The sequence below is a fragment of the Achroia grisella genome, unplaced genomic scaffold (genome assembly GCF_030625045.1).
Source record: "Achroia grisella isolate CSIRO2021 unplaced genomic scaffold, CSIRO_AGI_Agris_v1 utg918, whole genome shotgun sequence".
NCBI lineage: Eukaryota > Metazoa > Arthropoda > Insecta > Lepidoptera > Pyralidae > Achroia > Achroia grisella.
The window spans coordinates 2186100-2210435 of record NW_026713067.1 but is presented as its reverse complement, the minus strand read 5'-3'; the positions used below and the strand labels follow the sequence as shown (position 1 = coordinate 2210435).

The 24336-nt window shown below is 35.5% G+C and overlaps 1 protein-coding gene and 1 pseudogene across 1 annotated transcript in view; one reads left to right on the top strand and one right to left on the bottom strand.

Moving 5' to 3' along the window:
• Positions 1-4422, top strand: part of LOC131853933 (transient-receptor-potential-like protein) — a 31352-nt gene extending 26930 nt beyond the window's left edge. Inside the window, exons 18-19 of the mRNA XM_059205022.1 lie at positions 3806-3903; positions 4282-4422. Coding sequence (XP_059061005.1) covers positions 3806-3903; positions 4282-4422 — 239 coding nt within the window. The remainder of the gene's footprint in view (positions 1-3805; positions 3904-4281) is intronic.
• Positions 4423-4865: 443 nt separating this feature from the next.
• LOC131853932 (uncharacterized) lies at positions 4866-14060 on the bottom strand (annotated as a pseudogene).
• Positions 14061-24336: the final 10276 nt, after the last annotated feature.

The following is a 24336-nucleotide window of genomic DNA, read 5'->3' as shown; positions in this document are numbered from 1 at the left end:
TTGAATGTTTACTCAACTGATTTTCGTTTTGATGTACCATTACGACTAACCATATATATTTTAAGTACAGCGCCATCTTTCCCCAATTTTTGGTAACAAAAGTACAATTTGACGTAATAGTCAGTGTTGCCAATTTAGCACATTTTAAGTCACATCTAGCATATTTTTACGTTGTTCAGCATATTTATTTGTTCTTTATAATATAGAATAGTTTTAAACATATAATTATAATTAGGTAATTAATAAAAAATTAACTATGCTATAATCGATCTGAAATAGTTCCAGTGACAAAATTTTATCCTATCACACTTGTAAGTTGGTATGAAGGGTACAAGCTCTTGTCAGGGTAATTTTTATCCTGTTTCGAAACCATAATTAAGATTATCTTTGTCATTGTTGGGAATCTGTCGATCAACAACATCTGTCTAGGAAGACCAAGATATTTTCATTTTATTTCTTTCCAAATTTTGCGATTTTTGATACTACATGCCGGTCCCATTATACCCTAAAATTACTACATTACTTCACCAGTAAGCAAATTTGTTCACTAGCCTTATAGCATTTGACTGGTTTGAAAGATCGGCTAAGGACCAAGACATATATTTTGTTTGATTATAATTGTTTATAACAGAAAATAAATTTAATTGCAATTGATTATTAAAGATTTATAATTAAATGACGCTTTATTTGACGCTAAATATGTTGGTATATATTACATTGTAACAATTGTCGTAATTTTTCAAAATTTTAGCAAATTAGTTGTGTTGGCAACATAGTTTTAAAGGTTTGCAATATAAATCACAAAAATTAAAGTCAATGTCCAAATAATAAATGACAAATGTTGTTTTTTTTATTAATGTTTTTTACAACTCTGGATACAAGCATTTGAATATTTAGGCTTGCCCACTCTAAAATCAATTTTATTCCAGAATTGCCCAGGATATAACATTAGAACTAAAATATTGCCAATTAATTTCCCGCGTTCCTTAGCAAATAATATTTTTGCTTGACCTTAAAAAAGTGGAAGGTTATATATTTCGTGCGTTACTAAAAATGATATTCCAGATGTTTGTAATTAAAAAAAGTTCCTAAACGATCTACTGCGTAATTACGAAATTTTAGTGACCTAAATTACCTAGTTTTAGTATCTCTTAGGTATAGCAAGTCTTTTTATGAATCACTATGCAAACATTCGTTCCTCACGGGAACACGGTTGTAGCGCCCTCTGCTGATGTAATCCAGCAGCAGGATAAGCAGGACGTATTTTAAAGTATAGAGGAACTGACCAAAAAAATGAGTGATCTTATTTTTAAATGTATCTATTCACTTAAGTAATTGTATCCCACAAAGTAATAAGTAAAAACATGGTAATCAAAATTATTTTATACGTATCAGAGAAGCATAACATTTTTTAGGAAGACTTTGTTCGTTGAATCAATTGTCGTTAACAATTCACAATCTTCAGACTGGATTAATAATTTCGATTGTAATTCCGCCCATATGTTTTCCAAATTGACTACTTTTTTTATTAAACTTCTAGATTTTTCTCGAAGCGCTTTTAACTTTTTAAGACACTACTGGGATCTTGCGCTTTCTTCCTTTCTCTTTTTAATGTCCGAGGTGTGTAGTCTGATGATTTACCCTAAAATATAAAAAATATTAAGGTACTATTCATGGTTATAAAAATTATGGTTAAGTCCTCTATCTCAAAGTTGCACTTACACATCACTTCAACTTAATTTAATTTAAGCTTAAAAAAAGGGAACTTTTGAGTAATCATAATTATCATTATTTTAATCTACCGCTCATTAGGAAAGCTGTATCATCAAGTAGGCAGTAGGAATGGAACTCAATTATCTTTATATTAATACATGAAACAAAAACTTTGTATCCCTTTTTACGAAAAATGCACGTACGGTGGAGTATGAAATTTCACACACTTACAGTTTATATATAGATATATATATATATATGTATGTATATATATATATGTTGTTTCTATATATATATATATATATATATATATATATAGAGAAAGAGTTTAGAATTCTGCTATGGTTTTTAAATTATGCATAAAAATATATGTAATCACTAGGAATGAACATTATACTACACACTACCATGTATATGTCATACACACGCATATATACTCTTTTATTCATTGTTAGAGTCTGTGCTCAAATTGAGAATAGATTAATGTTGCTAATCTGTACATCTATACATATAAATAAAATTGGAGTGTCTGTTTGTAATATTGAAATAACTGTTTTTTACTACATGCATATGAATATAAATACGGTACATATACCAAAATAACATATTTAAAAAAAATTGTTTGTCTGTCTGTCCGTTTGTTCTGGCTAATCTCTGAAATGGCAGCATCTACTAATGTTACAGTTTCGCTGTGCTGTGTATCAATTAGTACCATAGTAGAGTTGGATGCAACAGGGTCAACATTGACCTGGAAATAATGAGCTCATAAATCAGTTATTTTAGAAATAAGGTACCCTCCCTCATTTAAGTGTTTAGTAAGTACATAAATAATAAAAAATATAGTATGTGTATTCTATACCATTGTTGGTACAGCAGTCGGAAGAAAAACAGTAAGCTTCTTCTTCTTAACTAACACATTTTGTTCAAAATGTCGGCTACAAATCCTCGATGTTTTATTAGCAGTCCAATTCGTTCCTCCAGTTGCTTTTATCCATTTTCGACATATAAAGTCGTTAACCGGAAAACTGAAACGTGCCATTTAATTAGTTTTCAATTTACCAATACCAAATAACTGATGGGAGAATAAAAATGGACAAGCTAGCAAGACTGAACAAAAGTAACAAATGTTTGTAATTTATATTGTAAAACTTTAAGTTGGACTAAAAAAGACTTGTAAAACATTTTATTAAAAAAAAAGCTTGTTTATAAGGTTATGAATGATTTATTTTTTGTTTCGACTTATTTATATTACAATTAAATTACATTTTATTTGACATTGGAAGATGTTAGTATATTTTTTTAGCTTAATTTTATGACATTTAGCATAATATTGAGAATAATTTAGCATATTTTTTAGTAGTCTTGTTGGCAACATTATTTGCGCATACGCCGATAACGTGTTTATTTCATGATTAGTTGTTCTCAGAACTTCTTTGAATTATACGTCATCTATGATATTAATATTGGTGTTCCGATACATTCTTCGTTATCGTCGTTATTGTATAAAATAAATTGTGTTAGATATTAAAATGTGTCCTAATGGTAAACAGTGCCTATATCTTTTTCTACTCATAGTGTTCATCATAGGTTTTATAGCGATTACATACAAAAAGGAATTTTTGGAGTTGTTGAATAAAATAATGTAAGTTTCTGTAAGTTTTCCATTCTAACTTGCGCATTCTCGTACTAAAAAGATGACACATCATCTATGTGTGCACATCATGACGTCGTCGGCTCGTACATTTGTGTCTTTTAATCATGTTTGCATCGCGCCTTTTTGAAATCTGTGAAATTACAATATAAAATGTTGAAAGAAAGTATAGACGAACCACGGCAAATGGAACACGCGAAAGAGTGTACAAAAAAATATATCTTTTCACAATATGCCGATCATTTCCCGGACTTCACATCAAATTCATCCAATCTTCCCTACGGACATTATGATTCTTTTTATTTGGTGGTTTGGGCTATCGTCAGATGCTTGGACCTGCAGTATTGCGACCTAGAGATGTGTCAACTCGAGTTGACTTGTGCTGAATTCGAATTAACTCGAGTTGGGAGAATTCAACTCAGGCATTCAATTTCATTGCAGTCGAGGGCAGTAATGTTCCTGAGCAATTATTGACTCCAGCTACTCCCAAAAATGAAATAACATCACCACGATCCCCAAGCCCGGCGCAGTTTACCATGGTGAGTTGTGTTTGCATTAATACTTACTAAATTGAATGAATAATATTACGACATAGACCACGACTACCCATGTCAGGTTGGATTCAAATATACCTATATAGCAGTGAAATGTGGACATGTCTAGTGTTGTGTTCACCACAATATCGACAGTTGATAAAGTCTCTGTCTGTGTGTCTGTGAATGTGTATGTTGTTATTCTAATAATTTTAATATAGGTCAAATAAAACAGTGCTATCTAGTCCCATACTAAGCAGGGCAGGCTATTAGTAGCGCCAACAATAGAATTCCCAGCGTTGTTGTTATTATGTTAAAAAAGGTCAATTTATATTTATGTATATTATTTTACCGAAACCGAACCTATGGATATTGGTATTGTAGAATCCAATTAATGTTGACGATGTACATGCAGTCAAAAGCCAGGGGAACGCTGTCCGTTCTGGAAAGCAAAATGCTTCTATTGCAAGAAATTCTGGCATATTGCAACAGCATGTGATAAGAAGCCAAGACGTATGCAACTAGTTGCCGAGGGAGCTAGAGCTATATAAACGGTGCTCAATTATCAATGGAATTGGACTCGGGAGCCTCTTGGTCCATTATGTCGGAAGAGACGTTTAGAAAACTATGGACAACCCCGCTTTTAAGACCCAGTATATTGAAGCCGGTAACTTGGACTAGAGATCCTATAAAAGTTCTTATCAGATCGTAAATTCTGTATAGTGACGGATTATAAGTGTTTGTGATGTTTGCTCTGGTCAGGTTTTCCACAGGAATTTTATGTGCTCTTCAATGAATTTTGTATTTTTTTAATGTTATAAATTAATTTATTATGCTAATAGAAGTATTACATTGATATTTTAAATTATGGAAAATAAAATAGGCTACGTGACGTCGAATCGGATTGTCGTATCGGAATGTCGAATCGGAATGACTCAACGGTCACCCATCCATCCGCGAGTCCCCGCCTCTTGCTCATTCGCAGGTTACCCGCGATTGGCCGATTAATTAACGATTGATTGATTGATGCGTAGACATGCCGCCGGCCTTAGAAACACCCAGTTTCTAACAGGAACCTGTAGTCGCAGCCTGCTTGACATCAGCTGGAACGGTCCTCTTCATTGAGTAGAGGTAGTGGACATATTCGTGGAAAAGCTCGTTGAATCTCGCCGGTCGCTGTTCGAATGGTGGCAACGCGTGTAATGGCATCCTTGCCTGTGTGTGTTTTTAATACTCGTCCCAAACGCCATTTCAATGGAGGCAGATTATCTTCCTTTATTAGAACTAGAGTATTTGGAAGTATTTGTCTGCCATTTAGTTCTCTTCTGAAGCTCCGAAATGTATTCCTTGCACCAGCGGTTCCAGAAAGTCTGCCGCATGTGCTCGATGCGATCATAGCGAGGAAGCCGCTGAGTAGCCATGTGAGATATGTCTTGACAGGCAGGCGCTGTGAGCGGACGGCCGATCAGGAAATGAGCAGGAGTAAGAGGGAGCAGGTCATTAGGGTCTGTGGATAAAGGTGACATAGGACGAGAGTTGAGGACAGCTTCTATTTGTGCCAATAATGTACTCAATTCCTCGTAAGTTAGATTAGCATTGCCCGCAACACGACGAAGATGAAATTTGCTATTTCGAATTCCTGATTCCCAAAGCCCCCCGAAATGAGGCGAATAAGGGGGAATAAATGAAAATTTAATTGAATTATTAGTAGTGAAATTGACAATATCTTGTTCACTATCAAGTAAGAACTTTGTGAATTCTTTTGCAGCCCCTATAAAATTCTTCCCGTTATCTGAAAAGATTTCTGAAGGTTTCCCACGTCGCGAGATAAACCTTTTCAAAGCCAGTAAGTACGCTTCAGAACTGAGACTTGTGACCAACTCTAAATGTATAGCGCGTGTAACAAAACATACGAACAAACAGATGTAACATTTTTCTAATTTTGCACCTCTTCCTTTGCGGTTCAAAATAAATAACGGCCCAGCATAATCTACACCGCAACGAATAAACGGATAATGTGGTTCTATTCTTTCTACAGGTAAGTTACCCATTTGCACTTGTAAAGATTTAGCTTTCATTCGTACGCATTTAACACAAGAGTGAACTACTTGTCTAGCGAGATCGCGACCTCTAAGTGGCCACCAACTCTCTCTAATTGTGGCTAATAATAATTGCGGCCCTGCATGGAGAAGAACTTGATGCTGGTGATGAAAAATAAGCCGAGTAAACTTATGTTTCGAGCATAACAACAACGGATGTTTTTTGTTATATGAAAATGATTCAGAATTTGTTAATCGGCCACCTACTCTAATCAAATCATATTCATCTAAAATTACGTTTAAACTGGAAATATTGCGTGTACATTTTAGGGGACGATTATTTTTTAAATCACTATACAACTCCGTAAACGATTGTTGTTGTGCAATACGTGTCAAATTTCTAGATGAACTATTCAGTTCATTAACTGTTAATGAACCTAAAATATGTTGTTTTTATTTTATTACGACAATTATTAACGAAACGCAAAATATACGCTGTGGTACGTAATAAACGATTATAATTAGAAAAACGCTCAAAAGGAAAACAATACGACTGTGTTTGACTAACTAGTGTTATTTTATTATGTCTTAATTCCGGCAAATCATCACATGTATCACAAATACTATATAAATTACATTGTAAATTAGATTCCCGCAAAAAAACCGGTCCGGTCCACCACATATCAGAACACATCGATGATGTAATACATCGAGATTAGGGTTCATGATTTCTCGAGCTTTTCAATTTCTCGGGTCTCGAGAATTCTCGAGGTCAATTTCTCGGGTCTTCTCGGGTTGTCGAGAAATTTACATTTACGTACGTTTTCTCATATTATTTGGTTCCAATAACGTCCAAAAATTCAGTGGTTTTCCTCTCAAATAAAAGTATTAAATATAACTTTTATTGAGTATATTTAAAAACATTAATATTATGAATAAATTATTTTTTTTTAAAAGAGAGTAATAATATTAGGTCCTTACATATGAAATTGGCGTTTTGTCGTACTGACCACTTTGATCTCAAATATCTCCTCTTTGGTTAGGAATTCCATTTCCAAATTTATACAGCTATTTTACACTTTGGGTCACTCACAGCATACAAAATGAAAAAACTTAAAGTATCGCGTTATTTACGAGTACGAGTTCCGCTGTGGCTCCAGTGCTACACGGTGCTAAACGGCTCGAAGTATTAATGATGTCTATGGCAGTGGTCTCGCAAAAGCAAACACGTGCATTTTTAGTTCCAACGTTTTCGTTCTGGAAATTTCGACCTGCAAAACAATTTCCATGGGCGGCCGGAATCCAAGGTAATGAAGAATTAAAGGCTATTGTGGAAGCGGATCCATCGCAAACCCGTCCGAGTTAGCTACAGGCTGCGGTGTTCGTGACAATACTGTTTTAATCCTTTAGCAAATTGGGAAGGTGAAAAAGCTTGAAAAGTGGGTCCCTCATGAATTCAGTGGAGTACATCGACAAACGCGCGTAGCCTGCTGCGTTACATTAATAAACCGGCATAATATTGAAGGGATTTTAAATCAAATCATTTCCTGTGATGGAAAGTGGATCTAATACGATAATTGGAAACGCTCATTGCAATGGCTAAACCCTGGCGAACCAACCAAATACTGCCCCAAGCGAAAATTGGCTCAAAAAATGTTACTTGTGAACGTTTGGTGGACTATTTCCGGCGTTCTTCACTTCGGCTTTCTTAAATCTGGCCAGATGATTACGGCAAATGTGTATTGTCAGCAATTGAGAAACCATGATGGAAAAGCTAGCTGCTAAACAACGGAGGCTGGTCAATCGCCAAGAACGCTTGACCACATACTGCACAACAGACAGTTACCAAATTAGAAGAGATTCAATTGGAATGTCTAAGACAACCACCGAACTTGCCGGACCTTGCTCCAACAGATTACCTTTTTTTAGAAATTTTGAATAACTTCTTGCAAGGGATAATATTAAATTCCGATGGGCAGTCCAAAGTGTAAAAACAAAATGCAAAAGTGCATAAATAGAAATGGTACATACTTTCATTAAATAAATATATTATGTTTTGAAAAAAATACTTCAGGTTATTCCCTTACAAAACGCCAATTTCGATTTTTTAGGACCTTATATTTATAATGACAGCACCATTTTTGGCTGCTTATTTAGAAAAAAAAAACTACATAAACAAAAATAGTTTCTACAAAATAAAAAAATAACATGAAAGAAAACAAAAACGTTAATATCTTAAAATATTGCGCCGCCACGCAATAAAACAAAGGGCAATTAAATTTCTATATAGGTACATGATTTCTCGAGTTCTCGACTTTTCTCGAGCTTGATTTCCCGGGAACAAAACCCATGAATTTCCCGGGAATTCTCGAACCGAGAATTCCCGGGAATGAACCCTAATCGAGATGTACCCCGCGCGATAACAAATCGGCCGGGTTTTGCTTGCCGGCAACGTGCAACCACGATGAGTCACCCGTTTATCTCAACTACTCTATTTTGTACAAAGGTCTTAATAGAGCAAGAGCCCACGACTGCCAGACATACGTCATTTTAATAAACGTGAAAGTTCTTGTATGTGTGTCCCCAACACAGGTAAGAACGATCCCCAAATATGAAACCTGGATCGTGGTTCCTTTGGCAGGTACCAGGTAACAAAGGTGTAAAAAAAATCATACCAAATTCGTTATTTTAAGAAACTCCATATTTTCATATATTGTTCGTAGCACTATTAGAACTTGCGCTGCTCATTGCCAGACACGTAGTGTGGTTCCAACCCCCCGCCGGACCCCCCTAAACTATACTATTTTAGAAATAAACTTACGTCATTTTAATAAAGCTGAAATTTATATATATTATTGAGAGTTCTCTCAAACTGAGTTTCCTAAATTGCCAGACAGTTTTCTTGGTTCCTTATCATACCAGACTCATTGAAACCGTATATTGGGTAACAACGGTGTATACAATTTCATATCAAATTCGTTATTTTAAGATGCTCCATTTTTTCACATATTGCTCGTAACAGTATTATAACTTGCTCTGCTCGTTGCCAGACCCTTAGTGTGGTTCCAACCCCCCGCCGAACCCCCCTAAACTATACTATTTTATAAATAAACTTACGTCATTTTAATAAAGCTGAACCTTATATATATTATTGAGAGAACTATTAAACTGAGTTTCCTAAATTGCCAGACAGTTTTCTTGGTTCCTTATCCTACCAGACTCATTGAAACCGTATATTGGGTAACAACGGTGTATACAATTTCATACCGAATTCGTTATTTTAAGATGCTCCATTTTTTCACATATTGCTCGTAACAGTATTATAACTTGCTCTGATCGTTGTCGAACCAAGAAAACTGTCTGGCAATTTAGGAAACTCAGTTTAATAGTTCTCTCAATAATATATATAAAGTTCAGCTTTATTAAAATAACGTAAAATTATTTATAAAATAGTATAGTTTGGGAGGGTCCGGCGGGGGGTTGGAACCACACTAAGGGTCTGGCAACGAGCAGAGCAAGTTATAATACTGTTACGAGCAATATGTGAAAAAATGGAGCATCTTAAAATAACGAATTTGATATGAAATTGTATACACCGTTGTTACCCAATATACGGTTTCAATGAGTTTGGTAGGATAAGGAACCAAGAAAACTGTCTGGCAATTTAGGAAACTCAGTTTAATAGTTCTCTCAATAATATATATAAGGTTCAGCTTTATTAAAATGACGTAAGTTTATTTATAAAATAGTATAGTTTAGGGGGGTCCGGCGGGGGGGTGGAACCACACTAAGGGTCTGGCAATGAGCAGAGCAAGTTATAATACTGTTACGAGCAATATGTGAAAAAATGGAGCATCTTAAAATAACGATTTTGATATGAAATTGTATACACCGTTGTTACCCAATATACGGTTTCAATGAGTCTGGTATGATAAGGAACCAAGAAAACTGTCTGGCAATTTAGGAAACTCAGTTTGAGAGAACTCTCAATAATATATATAAATTTCAACTTTATTAAAATGACGTAAGTTTATTTATAAAATAGAATAGTTTAGGGGGGTCCGGCGGGGGGTTGGAACCACACTAAGGGTCTGGCAATGAGCAGAGCAAGTTATAATACTGTTACGAGCAATATGTGAAAAAATGGAGCATCTTAAAATAACGAATTTGATATGAAATTGTATACATCGTTGTTAACCAATATACGGTTTCAATGAGTCTGGTAGGATAAGTAACCAAGAAAACTGTCTGGCAATTTAGGAAACTCAGTTTGAGAGAACTCTCAATAATATATATAAATTACAGCTTTATTAAAATAACGTAAATTTATTTATAAAATAGTATAGTCTGGGGGGGTCCGGCGGGGGGTTGGAACCACACTAAGGGTCTGGTAACGAGCAGAGCAAGTTATAATACTGTTACGAGCAATATGTGAAAAAATGGAGCATCTTAAAATAACGAATTTGATATGAAATTGTATACACCGTTGTTACCCAATATACGGTTTCAATGAGTTTGGTAGGATAAGGAACCAAGAAAACTGTCTGGCAATTTAGGAAACTCGGTTTAATAGTTCTCTCAATAATATATATAAAGTTCAGCTTTATTAAAATGACGTAAGTTTATTTATAAAATAGTATAGTTTAGGGGGGTCCGGCGGGGGGTTGGAACCACACTAAGGGTCTGGTAACGAGCAGAGCAAGTTATAATACTGTTACGAGCAATATGTGAAAAAATGGAGCATCTTAAAATAATGAATTTGACATGAAATTGTATACACCGTTGTTATCCAATATACGGTTTCAATGATTCTGGTGGAATAAGGAACCAAGAAAACTGTCTGGCAATTTAGGAAACTCAGTTTGAGAGAACTCTCAATAATATATATAAATTTCAGCTTTATTAAAATGACGTAAGTTTATTTACAAAATAGTATAGTTTAGGGGGGTCCGGCGGGGGGTTGGAACCACACTAAGGGTCTGGCAACGAGCAGAGCAAGTTATAATACTGTTACGAACAATATGTGAAAAAATGGAGCATCTTAAAATAACGAATTTGATATGAAATTGTATACACCGTTGTTACCCAATATACGGTTTCAATGAGTTTGGTAGGATAAGGAACCAAGAAAACTGTCTGGCAATTTAGGAAACTCAGTTTAATAGTTCTCTCAATAATATATATAAGGTTCAGCTTTATTAAAATGACGTAAGTTTATTTATAAAATAGTATAGTTTAGGGGGGTCCGGCGGGGGGTGGGAACCACACTAAGGGTCTGGCAATGAGCAGAGCAAGTTATAATACTGTTACGAGCAATATGTGATAAAATGGAGCATCTTAAAATAACGAATTTGATATGAAATTGTATACACCGTTGTTACCCAATATACGGTTTCAATGAGTCTGGTAGGATAAGTAACCAAGAAAACTGTCTGGCAATTTAGGAAACTCAGTTTGAGAGAACTCTCAATAATATATATAAATTACAGCTTTATTAAAATAACGTAAATTTATTTATAAAATAGTATAGTTTGGGGGGGTCCGGCGGAGGGTTGGAACCACACTAAGGGTCTGGCAATGAGCAGGGCAAGTTATAATACTGTTACGAGCAATATGTGAAAAAATGGAGCATCTTAAAATAACGAATTTGATATGAAATTGTATACACCGTTGTTACCCAATATACGGTTTCAATGAGTCTGGTAGGATAAGGAACCAAGAAAACTATCTGGCAATTTAGGAAACTCAGTTTGAGAGAACTCTCAATAATATATATAAATTTCAGCTTTATTAAAATGACGTAAGTTTATTTCTAAAATAGTATAGTTTAGGGGGTCCGGCGGGGGGTTGGAACCACACTACGTGTCTGGCAATGAGCAGCGCAAGTTATAATAGTGCTACGAACAATATATGAAAATATGGAGTTTCTTAAAATAACGAATTTGGTATGATTTTTTTTACACCTTTGTTACCTGGTACCTGCCAAAGGAACCACGATCCAGGTTTCATATTTGGGGATCGTTCTTACCTGTGTTGGGGACACACATACAAGAACTTTCACGTTTATTAAAATGACGTATGTCTGGCAGTCGTGGGCTCTTGGGCTATAAGTGTGTTCGGTGACATGCGAAGCCAACCTAGTACAATAGTCGAATCGGACCAGAAATGAATTTTATAAAATTTTAATGTTAATGAATTTACGATTTTTTTATATAACCTTGCGCCTAACAATGCTCCACATAGTTCTAGTCGCGGCACGCTTATCGTTTTAACCGGTGCCACTTTACTTTTAGCACACAGTAAACGAACTGTTACCTGGGAATCATATGCAACAGTGCGCACATAAGCGCAAGCACCATATGCATCTTGTGATGCATCTGAAAATATATGTAATTCTGTCTCACGAATATTCTCGCCTTTCACGTGACGTGGAATTCGTATTTGTTGTAAATAATTTAGTTTATTAAGAAAATTTTGCCAATCGTTTAAAATATTTTTAGATACTGGATCATCCCAATCTATTTTACAAAGCCATAATCTCTGTAATAATATTTTTACTAAAATTGTGGTCGGTGCCAACAGCCCTAACGGATTAAAAATTTGTGATATGGTGGACAGAATAGTACGCTTAGTTACATTAATATTCTGATGATACCTCGTTGTGAAGTATAATTCATCAATATGGTAGTACCACCCTAACCCTAATGTCTTTGTGTGACAGTTCTCACCTAATGCCAACTGTCTCGAGGGAAATTCTGATTGTATATTTTCCGAATTAAATACCTATTTTCTTAATGGGAAACAACCGGACTGTAACACTTTAGTAACGTCGTTACATATTTTTATCAAAGTGTCTTTATCATCATGTCCAGTAATTAAATCGTCGACGTAAAAATCATCATTAATAACGCGAGAGATAATTTCATTGTTGCACTCTGACGCGAATTGTTTCAAACATCGAATACTTAGATATGGCGCGGACGCCGTGCCGTAAGTAACAGTATTAAGCTGATATACACCGAGAGGATCATTAGGATTTTCTCTCCAAACAATCAATTGTAAATTTCGTTGATCGGTATGTACTAAGATCTGTCTATACATTTTTTCGACGTCAGCGCATGCAACATATTTATACTGCAGAAATCTCAATAAAACAGACATTAAATCATTTTGTAACGCCGGACCAATATACTGTACATCGTTAAGAGACGTTCCCGAGGTGGTTTTAGCATTTGCATCGAATACCACCCTTAGTTTAGTAGTAGTACTCTGTTCCCTAAAAACGCCATGGTGAGGTAAAAAATAACAAGGTGAATTATAATTGAAAATGCGACTCATGTGTCCCAAACTTAAATATTCATTCATAAAATCGCAATATATTTTTCTATCACTAGGCGCGCATCGCTGTAACTTGCGTTCGAGTGCAAGAAACCGGTTCACAGCTGTGTGATACGAGTCGCCCAGTTGATGAACAGATGCACTCAGTGGAATGCGCACGGAAAAACGACCCTTATCATCGCGTATGGTCGATAGGTTAAATAAATTTTCGCATGCTTCTTCATTCTTACTTAATTTATTTATAGTGGTGATTTCCTCAAGCTCCCAAAATCGTCTAAGCTGTGTGTCAAGTGAGAAATTGCACTGAACTCGATTAATGCGCGAGTTATAATTATGTACAGATCCCGAAATGACCCAGCCCAGTCTCGTATTTTGTAAATAAGGTCCCGTTGGTAAACGAATTAAACCGTCATTCAAAAGATCCCAAAACGTATCCGCTCCGATTAAGAAGTCAATTTGACCACATAAATAAAAGTCGGGATCGGCGAGTTGAATGTTATCGGGTATTTGAATATTGTGATTGGCTCCTAATGACGGTAGGTGTGCTGTTATGCGAGGCAGAACCAAGCAGTTAAGGCGCGCGTTATATTTACTAGTTTTAGATCTCAACTGAACTTCGCATGATTGAGTCGATTGCGTAATACAATTGCCTACACCTGTGACTTGAACAGTGGACTGTATCAATGGAATGTTTAATTTTTTGCATAATGAATCGGATATAAAGCTGTGTTGACTCCCGTTATCTAAAAGCGCTCGAATTGTGTGATATTTACCACTTCTATCCATTATTTCAACTAAAGCCGTAGATAATAATACGTTTTGCATTAATGTGTGTGAGTTGCGGTCGTTATTATTATCTTTGTAATGCGTGCTAGCTTTGTGGGATGAAGTTTGTAGTATTTGCGTTCTATGTATGGAGTCAACACTAGACTCGGTTCGCGGCGATGTCTGTAAAGTGTGTGGTACAGCTGTAGATATTAACGCACCACTGTCCACACGCTCGTTGTGTATTAAAGTGTTATGTTTTCTATTGCAATGCTTACACGGCCCGAACCAACAATCTTTAATTGCGTGACCGGCGCGTAAACAATTGCTACACAGATTTTTGTCGTTTATGTACTTTATTCTATTATTGATAGAGTAGTTAAGAAATTCATCACACGCATACAGCGGGTGATTCGCCTTACACAAAATACATAAATAACGCTTTGAATATGACGAATTTGATGATTTATTATTTATGTTTTTCTGTGTAGTGACGTGACTGTGTGTGTACTTTTGTTGATTCGACGAAGGTTTCCTATTATTTAAATCTACGTATTTAGTTTGAGATAATTTAATTGTTTCTAATACATCAGCTCTGTCTTTGAGAAATTTAATTAAATCTGACAACGTTAATCTGTGGTTATTATGTGAAATTGTACTTTTATGTAGTTCCCACTCTCTTTCCGTAGACGAATCTAATTTTATGACGATAATGTAGATAATTAAAGTATCCCATGTATCGGTAGGTTCGCCTAAAGTTTTTAGAGCACGAATGTTTCTCAAAATGGCGTCGATTAATTTTCGTAATTGAGATGCAGACTCCTTATTAACCGATTGCGCAGAAAACAATGCTTTACAGTGATTGTGTATTAATAAGCGATTATTATTGTATCTGTTTTTTAATAGATCCCATGCCGTTAAATAATTATCAGATGAGAATTCTAATGATTTTATTACTTGCAAAGCATCACCTGTGAGCACAGAACGTAAATAATTAAATTTTTGAATGTTGTCTAAATCTTTACAATTATGAATAACCGATAAGTAGGAATCTCTGAATTCTAGCCAATGGTCGTAATTTCCGTCGTACCGGGATAAATTTAGGGTGGGCAATTTTATGGCACATTTGTTGCTATTTGATGATTGAGAGGCAGTAGAATCCTTTAAAATACATTTACACTTGGACACAATTGCATAGTACTGGTTTTCGAAAGTTTCTCTCTCGACTAATTCCTTTTCTATCTCATTTTCTGACATAAGAAAATCTAATTCATCCTGAATATTCGAAAACTGATCAAATAACTGCTGTGATTTTTTAAATCGTTCATTTAATTCAATTGTAATTAATTCAGATAACTGTAAATTGTCTAACGATGAAACGTATTTTGCAAATAGAGTGAATTTTTTAATAATAATCTCAGGACAATTCACACAGCACCATCTAGACCCAAGTTAAGCTAGCTAAAGCTTGTGTTATGGGTACTAGATAACTGATACAAATACATAGATATTTTTTTTTTCGTAAATACATACTTAATATACATAGAAAACACCCAGACCGACACAAACAATCATACTCATGAATACAAATGTTTGTGCCGTGCGAGGAATCGAACCCGCGACCATCGGACGTAAAGCGGTGTGTTAGACCGCTAGACCACCGAGGTCGTTAAGAATTTAGTTTTAATAACGCCTCTTTTTTTTACTAAATCGCGTATAACATTATCACGACTTTCAATATCTAATACAGCTTGCCCCTTTTTCGACATTTCGAGATACTATGCGAATGGAAATAACTAGGTAGGTACTTATGGTTCTAGAACCTACTATAACGTAACGGTCACAATTTGAATTCTAACACTGGAATTACGAGTAAAAGAGCACAATTTTGTCACAAATATTAGCACTGTGAATGGGATTAGTAATAGGAATTGACTGGCCTGACCGTCGTATGCTGCACTGTTCTTGAGATGATGATGCGGCTCGTGGGACCAATTTATGTTTGTGATGTTTGCTCTGGTCAGGTTTTCCACAGGAATTTTATGTGCTCTTCAATGAATTTTGTATTTTTTTAATGTTATAAATTAATTTATTATGGTAATAGAAAGTATGACATTGATATTTTAAATTATGGAAAAGAAAATAGGCTACGTGACGTCGAATCGGATTGTCGTATCGGAATGTCGAATCCGAATGTCGAATCGGAATGACTCAACGGTCACCCATCCATCCGCGAGTCCCCGCCTCTTGCTCATTCGCAGGTTACCCGCGATTGGCCGATTAATTAACGATTGATTGATTGATGCGTAGACAATAAGCCAAGCTGGTCTATTCATCCAGAAAAACCTATTCTGGAGCAATTTTCGCCCATAATGTTACGCTGGTCATGAAAACTAGCATGTTACGATTACAACATAAAATACAGACCGGGTAAATTGATTGGCAATACGGATACTTTAAGCAGATGGGCTGCTCCAAATACGATCATGCGTAAAGACTGAAGACACCAGAGATATGTTGTTGATGGAAGAACAATTCAGCTAGTGGCAACTGATTGATGGTAAAATTGCTGAGGAGACGAAAAAATATATGATTCTGCAAAAGGTAATGTTTTATGTGTTGCATGGTTGGCCGCGCTAAAACACAGATTTGAGGTTACAAGTGTATTGGACAAGGAGAGAAGCTCTTTTGCATAATAAAGATTGTTTATTGTGGTGTAATAGAGTAATAATACCGGCATTTTTACAGGAGAAGGTGTTAAAACTGTTGCATGCTTCAAACCAAAGCATATGCAAGTGGGTACGTGTGGTGGGAGAATATCTACAGTAAATGCTTTGAAGCTGAAATAGTGCCTTCAATGAATAGTGGCATGGTGATAAATGTAGTCAGAAAAATCTTTACTTCACAAGGTCTTCATGATGTATTAGTTTCTGACAATGCACGCGCCTTTTAATCTGAGGAGTTCAATAATTTCTTGAAAAATAATAGAATTAGACATTTGTATTCACCACCATATAACCCTGAAACAAATGGGCAGATAGAACGGGCCATACAAACTTTTAAAAATAAAATGAAAAAACTGGAAAGTCAAAGTGGAAGACGTTTTTCCTGGGCGAAATCGTATTTCTCCTTCATTTTCAAATAATTATTTTCTTTTCAAAAATATATTTTTTATTTCTTCATTGTATGTATTTGTAATCCAACATTGTGTATGTTTTTATATTATTCTCTATACTTAAACTTTATTGCACAGACTTTACCAACGGTTATCATGCCTGTTCCACCTCGAGAGCCTAGTCCTGTACCGATACCAGCCACTCCAGTTGGCGACGAGACAACGGCGCAATCAGGTGAAATGATAAAAGATTACGATACTAATTAATCATTGTAGTTGGGGGGATAGGGGATTGTTAGTAATGTGTACTGATGATCTTATCGCTAGCAATGTACCATATGAGATTAACCTTCACACGGTTCCCCCTGGAAACCATCGTGATAAATTCTTGGTGAATTTGTCACAATGGGCTAACTGACCTGACCTCATCGTGACATCTTATCATCTCATCCTATCATCCTCCCCTGGTGTCCCGCCAGCATAAACCGTTAGCGTAGGCGAGTGCACTATTCCATTATCATACATAAAAAAACATTGTTATATAACAGTATTGACATCGATAATTTCGCCTTGATTATGATACGCTATATAATGTGGAAATAGTTCATACTACAGCGGTAGATTAAAAAATGTAATGACTATTCAAAAGTGCTTCAATGTAAGTTTATTTGAATAAATGATTTTCTATTCTATTCTATTCTAACTCGGACTACATTTATGTACAATTTTCAAATACTTTAATAGCTATTTGAAAATGAGAGGAAAAAGTTTTAACCTCCACATTATATGTAACGCAATGCTAACTTATAATAATAAAGCGTAACAAGCGTTAGAAACCAATGTGAAAATGACGCAAATATTAATAATCACAGGACAGTTCATACAGCGCCAGGTCGCTAGTCATCAGTTATGGTAGCTAGAGCTTGTGTTATAGGTACTTACTAGACAACTGATACAAATACATAGATATATATAATTTTTCGTAAATAAATACATATTATACATAGAAAACATCCATTCTTGCCACTGCATGTACTAAGACTGTTTGTTACTGAAATAAATGTTTTCAGAGCCAAGTCCACTGAAAGCAAAACGCTTGCCACGTGATTCTCCACCGAAGGTGATCAAGAGAAAGCCACCTGTACCTCCTGCACAGCCTGGAGAAGTGAAGGTAGAGTGAAAGAAGGAGAAGTGATTGTAGTTTAATTTAATCTTTATAAAGGTAGACTTTAGGTAGTCGCAAGCAGTATTATTCATTGCTTAATAGAATAGGATGTATTCCTTCTGTACGGTAAACATCGCAGGTGAAGCCGGCAGTAAATATTTTGTTTTAAAAATATCCCCCATAATAGCGCACGTAGACTGCGGGCGCAAAATGAAGTTCCGGAATCTCGCGCTCAGAAGTGTAATCTGAATTTTTTGTGAATCTTCATTAGTATAAACTATAAACTACGATATATCTCTATCTCACACATAAATTAAATTATCGCCAACAAATTGTAAGTATTTTACGACCAGTGAATGACTTTACTAAAACGCGTAAGCGACGTATTTCTCACGGCGCTTAAGACCCTTTTCTCGCGAAGTTAACAGTTTTGATAAGTGTTTAATAACATAAATATATCAGCTTCATGATAATAAGCTCAATTTACACTTAGCCCGTGTGGGTAGGGAAGTGAGCACGGAAGAGAGCGTAAACATGATAACAACATTATAGAAACAAACAAAGAGCAAACAGGACACAGAGGAAAGGTTACAAGTTCAGATAATGTTTCCGTAATTTACGTTTGAAAAAAAATCCACTCGTGACGGTTTTGATATGAAAGATCTGAATGGCGAAAAAATAATGGACAAAACCAGACAGATGAGCCGGGATATGAAGTAATGATATATTATATCATTCATTTTAAAGCAATATGAGGATATGAAGGAGAAAGTGTAAGTTTGGAATCGGACTGTAAAGCCGACCATCGTCACATTCAAGAGCTTACAGTCTTTCCTGCAAGTTCTTGCAAGTAGATAGACTAGAACGAGAACTCTATTCAATAAAAATTGAGGTACGGAATATTACTCAAAATCAGGGTGAATATAAAGATTTGTGGAATCTCATAATGCAAAATACAGACTTTACGTTGCATCTTGGGAGTTACCCGTTTTATTTGACCTTCTAATTTCAGATGGGAGGTGTTAATTTTATTATTACAGAGTTTAGCTTATTTAATGATGCTGTCTTTTATAATACTGCTTGACAGATCAACAACAATCGGTAGCGTTCCATCTGTTTTTCATGTTCCATATATATCTTTAATAGGTACTTACCGCTAGATTGGTGACTTAATAACTACTTGCGTGTACTTTTGCCAGAGAAAATGGATTTAAATAGGGAGGAAAGGGGATTGTTAGTAATGTAGACGCTGACCCAATTGCTAGCAAAGTACCATGTCAGATTTACCTCCACTCGGTTTCCTCTGGAAATCATCCTGATCAATTTTTGGTGAATTTGCCATGATGGGCTAACTGACTTAACCTCATGTTCATCCTATCAATCTCCATTGGTGCCCCGGCACCGTATACCGTTAGCGCAGTACCATTCCGTTGTCATGAATAAAAAAAAACAAATAGATAATGCTGCAGTTGTGGTACGTATAGGATTTAATATTCCACCGAATTACGTGAGAAGTGTCACGATTTGTCCGATTGTATGCAACTGCTTTTTTTTTACGAACTACTCTAATGCTGTTGGCCGCAGCTAGCCTTTACAGCTTCACCGGAAGTTAGGGGGCGAGTGCAGATGGCACTCCAAACCCGCGGAAGGACTTATGGAGCGGCTGAAGGTCAACTCCTGCCTGACGGATACGACTTTAGTCTGAGGGCACCACTAGAGGTTCGAACCTCGGCGCAGGCCGTCGTAATTTCGATCCGCGTTTGAATTGGACGGGGGATCGATCGGAGGGGTATACAACTGCGTCGGTACTGCGGTGGCACAAGCCACGTTAATAGTTGTCCCACTGCGCGAGCATTGCATCTATTAAATTTATTTTTATATAAGGTCCAAGATGCTGACATATATACAGAAGCCTTGCATTCTATAATATATAAAATAAGAATGTTTTGTCATTATATAGTTAAGTAGTGTAGTTTTAAAATATAAATGTGTTGGCAATTAACTACAAGTATATTTTGTGTTAATTGAATAAATAAATAAAAATAAGATCTATTGCAGTGTCTTTTTTTATTTATTTATTTATTTACACTATATTATATATATTTTATCTTAACGAAATTTCTTATTTACTGACAGATACTGGAAATAACCGCTGATATAGAGGCCAAGCCTGGAGACATAGTTGTGGCACGGCCTGTAGCGCCGGATATCAAACCCACTGAAGGAGCAATACCGCCTCCCCCACAACCCACCAAACCCAAGGTAATTTTTTTTTTATGTGAGTGCAATAATGATAGTTTTATATGTAGGTATATTCAGTAGGTCTGAGAATAGGTTGATAACTATTTTTTATACCCCTAAGTGTTAAGGGTGGTTCACCTCATTTTTTTTATTATGTGGCAGTATATAGCATATTAATTTATATGGAAAAACAACGTTTGCTGCGAGAGCTAGTTTTTTTATAATATTGAATATTTGCCTATTGTCTTTCATCCTGTGTACTTTACTTCTTAATTTCTTATTTTATCTTTCCAGCTAATTCTCACCATCCTTTTTCTTAATTCTGTAATTTATTTTATAAAGGCTCCACCCGCACCACTAATGGAGGTGACACCAAGCACACCTCCTGTACATTCGACAGAGTCTCCCCCGCAAACTTCGGCCCCGAGTTCATCACCACCTACGGCTTCATCACCACTTATGGCTTCATCGCCCAGGGCTTCATCACCGGCGCCTAGGGCTGTTTCCCCTCAACCTTCTACTTCTGAATTGCCAGCTGTGAGTATTATTACAATTAACAATACATTCCGCATGTTTCGCATTATGCAATTATTGTATGGATATTTATTTTTTTGATAACTATTGCCTATTGCATTAGTTGATAATGTACGAGTAGCCTTAGGTAAAAATATGCCTAGAGTTTATTTTTAAGAATTTGTTTATTACAATATTATATACGAGCTGACGTTAATATCTATATAAAAATGAGGAATAATGTTAGGTATTACATATTATATGTACAAGTAATTAATTGCTTATTTAGGCCGCCTTTTGTTATTACTTTTCTATTTACTGTTTTTTCTTATTATGTTTCTTCTGTGTACGGAATAGAGTTTATTATTATTATTACTTAATTACCTGTCTCAAAATATTAATCCAGATGGAATCTGTGAGTTACGGTTAAGGATTTTTATTAAATTAAAATTAGTTTAATTTTGTAACATAATCAGGGAATATTTTCGACGACCTCGGTGGTCTAGCGGTCTAGCACAGCGCTTTACGTCCGATGGTCGCGGGTTCGATTCCTCGCATGGCACAAACATTGTTTTTGACAGATTTTCATCATTCTTTTGTTTGAAATGTCCAAAAATTATTGTCCCACTTTTTAGGGCCTGTCTCAAAAAATACCCCAAAATCGGGGAAAATTTTTATACCAGGTAATACTTTGTGTTGAGACACATCATCTCTCCATAGAAACTACTAGAAGGAGTCACCTTAGCTCTGTACAATGTATGGACAAAATGTTTCTGTCACCAAAGTGGCTAAGTTAAAAATATTCAAAAAGGAAAAATCCAAGATGGCGGCCGAGTTTAAGTATTTTATCTCTGATGATAAATTTAGGAATATATTTTGGGGTACCTCGCTTCCCTGCAGCGAGTCGACCTTTATTGAGCCATGGCAGATTTCGGTTCGAAATATTATCTAGGCTACAAACATTCCCCGATTTTTGGGTAATTTTGCAAACCCAAAATGTGGGAATTTTTTTTTTCGACAGTCTAACATAAGAGTGACTGGGATCTATAATAAATAGTTTTATGCGATTTTTTGTAACATTAGGTGGGAACACCATACATCGGTTTTCGTAAAAAGTAATATTGACTAAGACACGTGTTTCTGTACAATATATGGACGAAAAAGGAAAAATGGTATGAAAATTTTCCCCGATTTTGGGGTAATTTTGAAGACAAGTCCAAAAAAGTGGGAATTTTTTTTCGATATTTCAAACAAAATAATGATGGATATCTGTCAAAAATCATCCCCTTATGGGTTTTTCGTGGTTTTTATCAGAATTATTTGGCAACACCTTAGATTAGTTTTCTTAGGGAATAGTACAAGAAGAAGTCATCGAGGCTCGACATAATGTATGGACGAAATATTTCTGTTACTACGGTGAATACGTCAAAAGTATTAAGAAGTAAAAATCAAAGATGACGGCCGAGTTAGGGTACTTTTTTAAATTCAGTTTTCAGGTACCCATCGTCACTGCAGCGAGTTGAATTTTATGGAACAGTGGAAACTCTCGGTACGAAGCACTATCTGGTCTAAAAATTTTCCCCGATTTTAGGGTAATATCGGAGAGAAGTAAAAAAAACGTGGGATTTTTTGTTTCATCGTTTTAGACCAAACAATGATGACGATCTGTCTAAAATAATCCCCAAGGGGTCTTAGGTGGTTTTTGTTAAAATGAGCTGGCAACACCATACGTAGATTTCCAGTACTTAGGAACTACTAGAAGGAGTTACCTTGGCTCTGTACAATGTATGGACGAAATATTTCTCACCAAGGTGTATATGTTAAAACTATTTAAAATGGAATAATTCAAGATGGCGGCTGAGTTAGGGTACTTTATTCCCGATGACAAGTTTAGGGACGTTTTAAAACTCATTTTTGGGGTACTATTTTATTCCTTACAGCAAGTTACTTCTATGGAGCAAAGACGTGAAGTATTATATAGGCTACAAATTTTCCCCGATTTTTGGGTAATTTTGCAAACCTTAAATGTGGGAATTTTTTTCGAAATTTAAACATAAAAGTGACGGGTTTCTATAATAAATCTCATCTTAATAGTTTCATGCAAATTTTTGTAAAATTAGGTGGCAACACCATGCATAGATTTTCGTAGAAAGTAATATTTACTAAGGACCCACTAAAAGGACCGTGTCTCTGTACAACATATGGACGAAATATATCTGTCGTCATGTAATATATATGTCAGAAGTATCAAAATGGAAAAATCCAAGATGGCCGCCGAGGTTGACTTTGAACAAAATTTGGAAGATTTTTTTATTTTGGTACATGGTAACTATGCAGCGAGTCCGCTTTTATGGGATGGCATTGAATCTTAGTATTGCCAGCGCTAAAAACTTTCTCCGATTTTAATATTTATGATATTTTAATTAAAAGAGTGTTGAGTGGTTATTATTTATCATAGGTCATTTACCTACGATAAATAATAACCCTAAGGCTTTTATCAAAATTATTTGGAAAACTTTACTATGAAAACCGATGTAAGTTGTTACAACGGATTTCGTAGTAAACTATTAGAAGGAGTTGACAATGTATGGACGAAATGTTTTTGTCACCCGGGTAGCTAAGTCAAAATAAAAAAAAATAAAAAGTCGAAATGGTATATAGAAAGGTAGGTTAGGTTAGGTTTCGTATTATGATCTCTACATTAAACACTTTGACCCCAGACTAATATAGTATACAGAAAGGTAGGTTAGGTTAGGTTTTGTATTGTGACCATTACAATACAAAGTTTCGCCACGGGATGGTACACGTGAAACAAAAATTCACTGTTACAATAGGAAGTCACCTAATCGTATCAAAACAGACAACTCTACTTGCCAACCAAGTCTATTCGAAAAGAAAACCGTCTTCACAAAAAAAATCAACGACAACGCCTCGCGGGCCTCTTGAGCCCGCGCACACACGCACCCTCTAGTCTTATTATAAAATTAAAGAGTTTGTAAATAATAATGTTTCTATACATAAATAAACCTTAAATACATAGCATTGACAATATTATCTGATTGTGCAAAGAAAGAAAGTGCGTAGCGGTTTCTATGTTGTATGTAAATGTGTAATTATGTATTATAACAACGTGTGATTTTTCTTCTCGTTCTTCTTGTAATGACACTGCGAATGAGTGGTAGAATAAAAAATATAGCTAGTATATTTTGTGTAACAACTACACAAAAGTGTTTATATTGAGTTTATTTGATTAAACATTATTT